At 38.2% G+C, this 13,081-nt stretch overlaps 1 protein-coding gene across 1 annotated transcript in view; it reads left to right on the forward strand.

Moving 5' to 3' along the window:
• Positions 1-12,538, forward strand: part of SLC49A4 (solute carrier family 49 member 4) — an 83,930-nt gene extending 71,392 nt beyond the window's left edge. Inside the window, exons 8-9 of the mRNA XM_054481282.2 lie at positions 5,054-5,236; positions 11,886-12,538. Of these exons, the coding sequence (XP_054337257.1) occupies positions 5,054-5,236; positions 11,886-12,001 (299 nt within the window). The 3' untranslated portion in view covers positions 12,002-12,538. The remainder of the gene's footprint in view (positions 1-5,053; positions 5,237-11,885) is intronic.
• The last annotated feature ends 543 nt before the right edge of the window (positions 12,539-13,081 follow it).

Genomic DNA, 13,081 nt, shown 5'->3' on the forward strand with positions numbered 1-13,081 from the left:
CTGAAACAGTATAATTTGACTGTTTGACAGAAGTTGCCTTGGGAGAGATTATTTATCTAATTTCATCTAAAGTTACTAGAATGCTATGACAGTGATATCAGAAACATGCTGGATGGGGGAGTAAGGAAGGACAACTAGCTAGACAGAAGCCCCCAGGGAGTGATAGCTGACCACAAGGTGACTTCAAGTGTTATTTAAAGAAAGGAAACATACCCAGTTGTATTGAAAGGCATGCAACAGCTGGGTCAGTGGCTTATGCCTATAATACCAGCACTTTGGGAGGCCAAGTCAGTAGGATCACTTGAGGCCAGGAGTTTGAGATCAGCCTGAGCAACATAATGAGGCCATGCCCCTACAAAAAATAAAAAAATTACCAGATGTCATGGCATGTGCCTGTAATCCCAGCTATTCAGGGGGCTGAGGTGGGAGGATCACTGGAGCCTGGAGTTCGAGGCTATAGTGAGCCATGACCACTGCACTCCAACCTGGGTGACAGAGTGAGATCCTGTCTCTTAACAAAAAAAAAAAAAAAAAAAAAAAAAAAGGGCATTCAACATGTATAGGCTAGAGAGTAATCCTCTTACTATATTTTCATATCTTTTGCCTCTGTTCTTAACTACTCTTTTCAATTTTATGGACTAAAAGTGACAAAGTCTCGTGCTCATGACAGACTGCTCAAGGAAGAAAAAGTAGAATATGGATTAAAAGAAGAGAATGGATTTGTGAAAAATCTTAATGTAAGAATCATTAAATGCTGAGGCAGATCATATAATGTTTATCCATGGAGATTTTCAAGAAAAGAAATAAGTCTTCCAGCAGATTCTGTGTTTCTTACAGTTAGAGGGCTTGACTAGGTATCAGTGAGCGTTCCATGATTTAATAGTACCTTACAGCAAAATATGCCTCATCCTCTTTTGGAACTGCAGTTGCATATACTGCGTATTTTAATCAGCAGTAGATTATGAAGGCCACAGCAGTCACTTTTTTTTTTAGGAAGAAACGTGATGCTGAGAGAAGAGGTATAGCTCAGTGATATAGAAATGTATATATCTGTGTGTGTACACACATACATGTGTATTCTATGTATTCAGCATGCTCAAAACCTATGAAAAAACTATGTAGTTAGCAAACACTGTGAATGTTTCTTCTGGCTGCTTGTTGTTTCTCTTTATATGTGCCTTCATTTGCAAAAGGTGTATTTTCACTTGTTCAAGTTTAATTGGATTGTGAAATATTTGTAATAAAGGTCTAATCTAATAATTCCCAGTTAACTTTCCTAACTTTATCGTGAAATAAAAGTTCAGTCAGTATGCACAATAATAAAAGTTTGTCCAGTAAAGTGTATTAATGTTATAAGCCTACCCTTCAGGGACATTTCTTGATTCTACTCCTTAAGATAATTTATAATAAAAATATGTTGTGTTATTTTATAATGCTACTTATTTCTTCATAAAACTGTAAACAAATATATTATTCTTTTCCACGAAGAAGCACCTACAAGTTTTTTGTTTATTTGTTTTTCTTCTGAAACAGTCTCACTCTGTTGTCCAAGCTAGAGTACACTGGTGCGACCTTGGCTCACGGCACCCTCAACCTCCCAGGCTGAAGCTATCCTCCCACCTCAGACTCCCAAGTTACTGACTACGGCATGTGCCACCACGCCTAGCTATCTTTCATTTTTGTTTTTTTTTTTTTTTTGTAGAGATGGGGTTTCGCCACCTTGTCCAGGCTGGTCTTGAACTCCTGAGCTTAAGCGATTAGCCCACCTCAGCCTCCCAAAATGTTGGGATTGCAGATGTGAGCCCCATGCCTGGGAAGATTTTTGTTTTTAATATCCTGGTTAAGTTCTCCTACCTACATGTATTTAAATTTGTTATTGATCTACTTAAATGAACTTTAGGCATCATCTAATATAATTTATCATTCAGTAAATGAATCTCTTCTATCACATCCCAGGTATATGTTCATCTGTCTACAACTTAAATATCTCCCACAAGAGAAGACATCACCTGTTTCGTTGTTAGCTCTGGGGCCTAGAACATTCATCCTCCCAGTGAGTTATAACTGATTTGGAGCAACATAGCTTGCAGAGAACAAGTCAACTCCCTTTCTCTTCCACTGACAGCCCTCAAAACATTTGAAGACAGCTGTCATGTCTGACCTTAGCTTTTAATCTAACCATCCCTCCCTGCCCCCGACCCCATTCTTAGGATCATTCCTCATCGGATGTGGATTCCACACCACTGACCTGCCGGATCACTCTCTTCTAAACCTATCATAGCTTGCTAGGGTCCTCCTTAAAACATTTTACTAGAATTTAGCACACTTTTCCTGCTGCATTCAGCACCAAGGCTATTGCTTCTCATGGTTAGACATGCTTTTTTTTTTTTTGGAGAGAGGAATATAATTATCATCTTAACACTGTGCATATAAATGGTTGCTGGGGCAGCAGGTGTCCATCATATTCCTTAGAGTAGAAGAGTGATCTGAGGATAGAGTGTGTTTTATTTACTGCTCTAACATAGCAGCCTCCACATAATAGGTATCTGATAGTCGTTTTGAAGAAAGGCTTAAGCTAAGTTTTCCCTCTTATATACTTAAACAATTTGGGGCCAGTTTTATATTTAATGTGATTAAAATTCATCTTTTTGTTTGTAACCTTTTGATGTTCTTTGTTTTTGGTTCTGTCATATAATATGCAGTCACTTCCAGCTTTTGTGCTGAATACGGATTTGGGAAATAGGCCTTTTGTGTCAATACCATTGGATTAAAAAATACCAGGCCTTGTTACTTTTTTTTTTCACTGTGACACAGTGAATTGGCGGAAAACATGCTAGAGTCTGTAAGCCTTAATCATATTATTAGCACTGATAATTTACACTGTTTCTAAATAAGCTGTTTTTTTACTTTCAGAACTTTGGTCACTTCAACTGTAAAATACTTTACCTGCCTCAAAAAGCTGATAGGATGATCAAATAAGATAATATATGTGAAAGCAGTTTTTAAAATATTTTTAGAAATTATAAATCCAAGATTATAAAGTTGTAATTGTTATTGCTGTCTTGAGAATCTCATTAGATGTTGATGGAATAGTTCTTATTCTTATCTGTGATTTGTTTTATAACCACTGATCCCCTAAGTTTTTAGTGTAACTTTAGTTAATAAAAATGTATTCAGGCCAGGCACGGTGGCTCACGCCTGTAATCCCAGCACTTTGGGAGGCCGAGGCGGGCGGATCACGAGGTCAGGAGATCGAGACCATCCTGGCTAACATGGTGAAACCCCATCTCTAGTAAAAATACAAAAAATTAGCCGGTCATGGTGTTGGGCGCCTGTAGTCCCAGCTACTTGGGAGGCTGAGGCAGGAGAATGGTGTGAACCCAGGAGGCAGAGCTTGCAGTGAGCCGAGATCACGCCACTGCACTCCAGTCTGGGCAACAGAGTGAGACTCCGTCTCAAAAAAAAAAAAAGTATTCACACATAGTTTTGTTTCCCTAAAGTTTAGTAATTTGGTTTGTTATGGGAACAAGGGTGGGGAGGAGTACTTTCAGGGTTATGATCCAAGTCATGTGCTTGAAATACATTCATTTTTAACTGTAGTTTATGCTACACAGGACTTTGTTTTTTACAATTTAAAGTGTGGGCCCATGAAATTTTATTAGCTTTTTATTAGAAAAAAAATCTGCATCAGCACTTCAGTTGTGTTTGTTCTGCTGAATTACCTTGAATTTTTAATTGAAAGGCCGTTGATTGTAATTTTAGTATCAGTATTATACAAAGTTATGGAAATATTTAATGATCATGTAGTTTGAACCCTCTATGACAAGCAGGAAATTATCTTGTCTGCCTGACTTTTAATAGATGACATTCACCCACTGAATGTATGAGAACTGAAAACTCAAATGGAAGTCAAATTCAGACTTGGAATAATCAGCCTCTGCTTTATGCATGCCCCAGAACACTGGAATATATTAAATCAGTCCTGACACAGCTACCTTCCCCCATTCTGATGATGAAGATCTTAATCTAACCCCTTCCTGGGTAAATTATTATGATTCTTTACTTTCTGCAATAATAAGTCATTGCCACATGTCTATCCATGGTAATAGAAACCTCTTGGTCATCACTTTTATAGTAATACAAGAAGCAAACACCAAGACTGAGACAATTGAATGAAAATCCCTAATTTTTGATTACTGGCCTCTGAAGTTATATCATCCATTTATCCTACCTATAGTAGCCCATTTGTCCTCCATATAATAGGAATTCTAACAAATAAAGTGGGAAAATCTTCATGTCAAGGATCCTGCGCCAAGTCTGTGTTATGTGGCTCCTGGGTATAGACATCAGCTCTTTGGGTCAGCTCACCTGGTGATAACCATTTCTGAGCTAATGAGCTCACAAACTCACATGAAGTGGAGTTGTGTCCACTGTCCATTTCATTTGTTCATAATGAAATTTCTTTTAATTTTATTAAATAATAAGCTATACACATAGTAAAAAAATTCAAATTCAAGTAGTAGAAAAAGAGTATAGAGTGAAAAACCCATTCCAAAATTGAGGACTAATTCCATTGTGTTTCTCAAGAAATTACATACTGCATAATGTTTATTTTGCGCTTGAAAGCAATTATTAACCAATCTCTTTAAATATGTAATTTTCAGTAACATTTAATGTTTGTGACATTTATTCTTAGATTTTACGCTCTCTTTCTAAAATCATGGAACAAGTCTGCAGGAGTGTGACCAAGCAGGAGAAGAATCCTTTTAATTATATGATAGTGGTAAATTGTTTTGTGCTCTGGAATAATCCACCAGAAAGGTAAAGGAGATAAACTGGTACCCATCCAGCAATAAAATGGTTTTGTATCTACTCCAGAAAACCGCAGCAAAGAGCTGGCAGATGTGTGATGCTTTGTCAAACTTTATCAACTACCTTTGAAAAGAGAAGAAATTTTTGAGTCAATACTTAGGAGAGAGAACACCCCGAAGATCTGTCTGATATGACTCACTGCCGCTAGTGTGAAACTAAAATGTTTGTGTTTTTATTTTAGTGACATTGTATGCCTCCTGTATTCTCCTGGGAGTGTTCTTGAATAGCAGTGTACCTATATTTTTTGAGCTTTTTGTGGAAACTGTCTACCCGGTTCCAGAAGGAATTACTTGTGGAGTTGTCACTTTTTTAAGTAATATGTTTATGGGAGTACTTTTATTTTTTCTCACATTTTATCATACAGGTAAGAAATTTGATTTTTTATTTACTATCTAAATGTGTTACAAGAAAAGTTTGGGTCACTAGTGTATAGAAGTTTTTATATGGAGAAGTCTCACCAAGGCAAATTACTTTATGTGAGCTTTCATTGCCAGCAAAAGAAAAATTCCTCAATTGTTTTTCTTAAAATGCATTCTAGCTCAAGTGCACCCTCACTCTTCTCTGCCCCGCCCCTGTACTCCCTGCCCCCAGAATTTCTGAATTAATTAACCTGGGCTGGAGCCCAGTATTTGTATTTTTAAAATCCTCCCCACCCCCACGCCTTACCCTACTAGGTGATTCAAATATGCAGATTCTCATTGAGAACCTCTGGTCTATTGCTTTTTAAAAACTACTTCGAATCTCTCTTAACACAGGGTGTAAATTAATGTTAGGGGTGTATATGGAGTTTAAAGCCTGAGGGATGAATGAGAGGAAGTCACCCAACATAAGGAATGCTCTAAAATGTGACACTCCAAGAGGCCGAATTGTTTATAGGAGTGTTTTTGACAGGGTTATAACTGAAATAATAACCGTGCTAACCTCCTTGACTGGAAAGCAAATTTTGAAACTTTTTTTTTTGAGACAGAGTCTCACTCGGTTGCCCAGGCTGGAGTGCAGTGGCACGATACCAGCTCACTGCAACCTCTGCCTCCCGGGCTAAAGTGATTCTCCCGCCTCAGCCTCCTGAGTAGCTGGGACTACAGGCGGGTGCCACCATGCCTGACTCATTTTTGTGTTTTTAGTAGAGATGGGGTTTCACTGTGTTGGCCAGGCTGGTCTGGAACTCCTGACCTCAAGTAATCCACCCAGCTCAGCCTCCCAAAGTGCTGGGATTACAGGCATGAGCCGCTGCGCCTGGCCAGAAACTTTCAAAGTCAGTGTGAAACAGAATTATCCCTGGGTTTTGGACAACTTCTGGCATAGCACTTCACCCAACAGCAAAAAGTGTCCATAGGATAGATGAATTTCTTAATATAATGAACAGTACATTAGATTGTTTCTGTCAATCAGTAATGCAGGTAAAGTAGGTCTTTGCTAAACCTGATACAAGTTTGGTTTATCGTATGAAGGAGAGTGATATTCATGAAATCAGAAGGCCACTCTTTGTTGTCCTGGAAACACGTGCTTCCATTAGGGAAAAGTGCCATCACCAGCAATCAGGTTCTTTGCTTCCAATTAGTTTTCTCAGCGAAATCTGACAGTCATTACATATCAGCTTTAAACCACTTCAATTGTATCACAATTTAAATTAAGTGGCTTATTGCCTGTCTGCCTGGTAAAGCATTGGAGATGGCTGTGATCCCCCCTGGGATGGTAGAAGCAGTTTTCCAGCCGATGGGCACAGCTTTGCTTAGTGGTTGGTGCCGCCCAGCAGAGCATGGTTTTTCCTGTCAGCTAGAAATAGAGTTTTGTCCTCTCAGTATTTAAAAAGAACAACAGCAGGTGCCAGATAATGTTATCCCCCAATAAGTCTTTTGCTTATGGTCTCTAGTATATAACAAACACATTTTTGTTGATCAGTTTAAGGCAGAGAAGACACCAATAATGGAAACTGCCCTAAACTGTCTTACTGCAACAGAGCTCCGTGCACACCTGACCATTTTGCCTGGCCAGTAGTCTATCTGTGTAACTCTCCTGGGTTCTGCTGCAGTTTTTACTTGTTTAACAGCATCTGGTGTCTGGAGTGAATTAAATGGAACCGATGTCAGTCAGTGCTCATTCCTCATTTTGCAAATTCATAGTGACCAGATACAAGCAGATATTTTATTTCTTTGGCAGAGGGAGCAGGAGGAACACTTAGCACTATTTCTGCCCGTTTCTGATATAATCAAGGATTTATCTAGCTGGGAGAAACAAAACTTCCCTCTTTTTGGTCAGTTTCTGACCACGTGTTCTTATACATGTTTGTGTAGATGTTAAAAAGTTTCCACCTAAACTTTGTGACTATTGTGAACAAAAGTGAAATTTCTTTTTTAAATAATTTCAATGTTTCTTTTAGATTCAAGGAGTACACATGCAGGATTGTTACATGGGTATATTGCATGACAATGAGGTTTGGGACACGAATGATCCCATCACCCAGGTAGTGAGCATAGTACCCTATGAAACTTTAAATAATCATTAATTTTAATCCACCAAGGTGGTTTCCAGGAGAAAGGTCTCATTAAATTTTGGCATATTAGGCAGTTAATGAGAAGATACCTGTGAAAGAGCCTAGTCCAGGGCACAGCTGGCACCCACCAATGTTTGTTTTGTTTCTTCTAGATAATTAGCTGACTGATGGTAGGAATTTAAATATCTAGTCTTCCATCGTAAAGAAATGCTTTTATATGTGTATTTATGAGGTGCATAATGAATACACAAAAACATCGTCCACATCTCTCTAGGGCTAAAGTTACTAGAACCAAGAAATCTGTTGAAACTCTTTTTAGTAGGATTAATTGATCTTCCCCTAAAAGTCCTGCAGCAGAGGTCCACATTCTTTATGGTCTCAGGTATGATTATACATAAATTGCAAATCTAAAAATTCTGTACAACTGTTTCCTAACAATAACTGTCAGTTCCGCAGCCTAGTATCCTAAACATTTTATATGATAAACTGAATCCCTTTCCATTAAAGCCAGTGTTCATATGTCATTATTCAGTTATTTTGAAACTTGAAAACTCACCCAGAAGTTAATTATATGTCAAAATTCAACTATTAGTTATGTGATTAGAAGGCCTGAATTTTTTAGGGGTGGGAGAGACAGGGTCTTGCTCTGTCACCCAGTCTGGAGTACAGTGGCACCATTATGGCTCGCTGCAACATTGGCCTCCCAGCCTCAAGTGATCCTCCCACCTCAGCCTCCCAAGTAGCTGGGACCACAAGCATATGCCACCAAACCTGGCTAATTTTTTGTATTTTTTGTAGAGATGGGGTTCTACCATGTTGCCCATGCTGGTGTTGAACTCCTGGTCTCAAGCAATCCACCTGCCTTGGCCTCCCCAAGTGCTGAGATTACAGGTGTGAGCCACCACACCCAGCCTAGAAGGCCTGATTTTTAATCATCATAAAGATCTGTGGTTTTTTAAGTCACTTCTCAAGGAAGTACTAAACTTCCTGACTAGGGTTTTTCCCCCTACAGTGTGCTATCTGATAAATGAATACGTCAGATAATTTTTCAGGGCTATACAGACTAACCCCAAAATGACCACAATAGAATGTCTTGCCTAGCAAGCTAGGTTCTGCTGGCGATTTGCTTGCAGATTAGAGCCATTGCAGTCATTGAGGGCAAATGTGATTCAGGCTCCTATACCAATGCCACTGGCTTACTTGGAGCCCTGGGTCACAGGGTCTCCACATCCTATTTCAGTTCTGCTTTGGGTACCTGGAACCTTGTCAGAAGTTTTTTAGAGTTTTACTCACTTGGATTTTTCAAGGTCACTTTCAAAAAAAAGTTGTTACTTGCTCCCTAATATAAACATATTTGTAAAACGGAGTTGCTTCCTGTGTTTGTTTTGAGAATCTCATTGAGTTGACATAGCACGGTGATGCTTTATTCTAATAATGTCACATAGAAAAATCAATTTGAGAATGCTGTTACATCCTTTATGTGCTCTGCAGTGTATTCTGTTTAATATTCTGAAGTTTGTGTTATCTGTTACTTTTTGTTCTAGAAGCTTTGCAGCGGGTTTTGGCTAAAAGCATCATGATTTTTATCTCAGCTCTTTGATTTTAAAATGGCTGACCATGAATGTGAGGCTGCATTGTCACTCAAAAGATTCAGGGGCCTGGCAGAGGTGGGAGGCATTGACTAATGGTTACCAGGAAAACAAAGAGCAGGTTCAACAGATGTGGACTAGTGAGAAGTAATTTTATATCTAAGAAGTAGAATAATGGAATGTGATGGTAAGATCTACTGGGTAATTGATGTGGAATGAAGATAGCAGGGCATTATCCTGGGAAATCATGGGGTCAGCTGGATGCTCACCTTGAGTGAGAAAGGAGACAATCTTGTTAAATCATCATAAAAGAAAATAGGAAGTTGGTTCTGGAGGGTGGTAGCTGGAAACAGACAAGTACTTACAAGTGGTAGAAACCGAAAGCATGGCGCCACTGTAGGGAAAGATGAGGTGAAAAGTACAACAGTGCTTCCAGAAGAAAAAGTAAGAGGATGAGCAAAATCCCAATTAATTCAGTCCCAACAGAGCCTCACCATTTGGTGCAGAGCCCACTTCACTGAGTAAAGTCGAGCACCTGTCTAAACTGTAAGTTGGCAGAACGAGTACTCTGACTGCTGTGTAGTAGACAGTAGAGACACAGCGGAAGTATGGGGCAGACTGTAGGCCTCTGCCTTCAAATATGGATTTATATTTTATCTAGTGAAAGGCAAAGGGAAGGAGTATTAGAAAACCATGCTCATTTTAAAAGATGAAAAGAATTATAATACAAAAATTTCAGTGGCTCGCTATTCTGTTAGTTCATCTACATCAGGGTCAGAAAGGGGATCAGAAAGGACAGCAGCTGACTTTGCTACTGCCAAGTCAAATTGGATTTTTAAGCAAGTCATTTCCTTGCTTATTAGAGCACCTAAACAGTGGTTTATGTGAATGGTTTTCAGCAGGAAAATGTAGAGGTTCCCCTATCTCTGACTTTTTGCTTTCTGAAAAGGCAAATAATTTCAAAGAACACTTGTAGTTGATTGAGACAAGTGAATTTACTGAGAGGTGGATTTAACTTTTCAGAGAGAGGCACACAGTAAAAACCAGTCAACAAACCGTGGCGCTAAAGAGCAATTATGAGACGTTTTTAGAGATTTCATCTGAACCTATGTAGAAGAAATGATTTTACAATTCTAATGGTAACTCTGAAATAAAAGATCTATTTTGACAATATTTGAAAGGTTTCTCAGTTTAAGAAAAGCAAGGACAAGCTGATTGTTGCTATGTGTGTTGCTCTAGTTCCCCATAAAATACAGTCTCTAAGATTTAGCAACTATCGTTGTAAACCGTTTTGTCAGTTACCATACTTTTTTTATCTGTTGCTTAAAATTCGACCCTGAAGTCCAAGTTCTCCCTTTTAATACAAACAAAATGCTATTGTCTATATTTTACTACTTTTTAATTTTTTACTGCTTCTTTTTGCCTAGTAAAATTATCAGAAATCCAGGGGTTATATAGTCAACATAAAAGCAGAAAATGCCCAGTGTCTCATTTCAGGGAACATCAGAATGAAGACAAGATCTCATAGATCACAGCTTCTCTGAGTATTTAGACTATGTCCAATCCAAGTAAAGCAGAGAAAACAGCTTTGCATAAAAATACCGTTGAAATATATGTCTTTGTTACATTCTATAGCATAGCATGTCTGACTTTTAAAACATAGTAATTGAGAGGTGGGGAGTCTGTATTTGTGAGCATATTACAGAAAAAAAGGTATTGCAGCACCTTTTCTTGCCAGTCAGTTTTCTGATTTCCATTCCTGAGCATAAATTGCTCCTTTAGCCATATGAATTATGGATTAAACTAAAGCAGCACTGTGGAAATCTTTAGGATGACTTTTGAAGATTAAGGCAGTATTAGCATTTTGTAGAAGTACAAAGGGAAAATATAAACCCATAACAGTGACCAAAAAAGAAAAAAGGCACCGAGGAGCTTATTTTCCTCGTTTATTTTTTTAATTGAAACTGCTGAATGGATATTAAACTTGAAACGTTGTCCCCACCACCTTCACCAACCTCTTTATGCCAAGGAGCTATTCACTTCAGAGCCTTGGGATTGACTGGCAGATGGGATTGGGGTAGAGGAAGGCTGAACAGATGCACAGCCCTAGGGTCCCTGGAGCTCCAGGAAGCAGCTAGAGGCAGCCACAGTGGTCAGTGTGTGTTGGTAGCAAATGGCAGAGGATTCTCCTTTTGGAGAATCCTGAGTTCATGAGAGAGCATTTCTGAAGAACCATGTTCTTGACACATTAAATCAAACAACAGAATTGCCCATTCAGATGATGCCTATAGGTTTTCCAATAATTGGCATCATACATAACCATTCATGCTGGTAGAGAAATAGAAAGAAATAAGCCAAACTATTCACAGTGATCTCTCTGGGGGCAGAATTATGATTGATTTTTTTGTATGTTTTATTTTAAAATATATTTTCTCATCTATTTTACAGCGATTTATACTTAATGTTTTTGCTGAGAAATAGATATTTCTATCCAAAACATATAAAAGTGTTATTTCAAAATTCAGATGATTTTCGTATTTGTCTTTTTAATCCATCAGATATTTATAAACAGGGACAACAGTGATGGTGATAGAGGGTGCTTAAAAAATAATTATCAAACTAACATTTAAAGGTGATTGATTTTTTTCTTTGAAGTAATTTATTTTGTAACCAAAGTCAAGGTGGATTAAATTGGTGAAAAGTTATGAACAATATTGATTAAAAATATTCCACATGGAAGCCCCATCATATATTACACACATCACTTAGTCTCCAGATTGTCACTATTTATTGAAAGCCAGTTTCTAGGCCTTCCAGGGTGCATTTATTATAAGTACTTTTTAATGCAGAGCAGATTCCTTCCAGCATACAGGTGGTGGTCTGCTGGTGTTACATGAATGTTTAAAACTGCATGTTTTTTTGTCTTACAGAGTTGTCTTGGTTCAACTGGTGCCTTCCCGGGTCGTGTTTGCTCAGTCTTCTCCTCATTCTGTGCTTCAGGGAATCCTATGACAGACTCTATCTTGATGTGGTTGTCTCCGTTTAATAGCACAGACTTGAAGGAGTTTAAAAGGAGGCTGGAAATCAATACTGCACACTGCACATTTGCTCGGAATTGCACATCTAACAGGAAAAGAGGGAGAAGAAAGAAACTTCATTCAGAGGTTTTGTTAGGTTACAGATTATCACATTAATTTAATTACTACTAGGTAATAATAATGGGAGACTTGAGTGATAATAGGGGATTTTAAAACTCTACAGATGGCATACCTGTGCCTGATTCTGGGGTTGGAAGTGTGACTTCTTACACGTAAAGCACTACCTAAGTAATTCTCTCTCTGTTTTGTGCCAGTGCTAAACTACTGATTACTTGTAATTATGAAAAGAAATAAAGGGTGTCTATCATATGAAGATAACGCCTTCCCTAAGTCACATATCAGAATAGGAAGATATGCCACTAACTTCTAAAGAAGTTCAAACCCTGTATCCAATTTTAATGATAAAATAGCCAAGAGGTATATCGATGATAGAAATTAGCCACGTGTACGCTACGTTTTTTCTAATAAAGCCATTTCTTATATGACTCCTTATTTTAATCAGGTCAGAAGCCCTTGGCCATCTTTACTATGGTGATCAGGTGCTTTCCAGTGACTTCCGAGCATAGGCACTGTGTCTCTATCTCAACTTATCCTTGTTTCTGTGAAATACAATTTCATCTACTAGGCCCTTAAATAATTATGTGAGGGTGACTAAATGTTTAATATAATTACATTAAATATTGTATGAAAAAATGTAATTCCATTAGGATCTAGCACTTTGTTACAAGTGAAATGACAAGTCATATGGACATACTGTGTCTTCTGCCTGTATATGGTGGCATGAGATGTGACGTCCAGAGCCAACAATTATTTACCAGGGTTAGGTTTTATTCAGTGACCCTCGTTTAAAAATAATAATTTATCACATTGAAACTTTCAGCTCTGTTGAATGATTTCTGAATTACATCCTGTGTTTCAGCTTAGGTTGTAAAATACTCTGTTCTCTGTGGAGTCAGCATATTTGAGAGGGCAGCGTTCTGCCAGTACCTGTCTTCTTTCTACAGATGATAGCTTTTTAAGAAATAAGA

The sequence above is a fragment of the Pongo pygmaeus genome, chromosome 2 (genome assembly GCF_028885625.2).
Source record: "Pongo pygmaeus isolate AG05252 chromosome 2, NHGRI_mPonPyg2-v2.0_pri, whole genome shotgun sequence".
Lineage (NCBI taxonomy): Eukaryota > Metazoa > Chordata > Mammalia > Primates > Hominidae > Pongo > Pongo pygmaeus.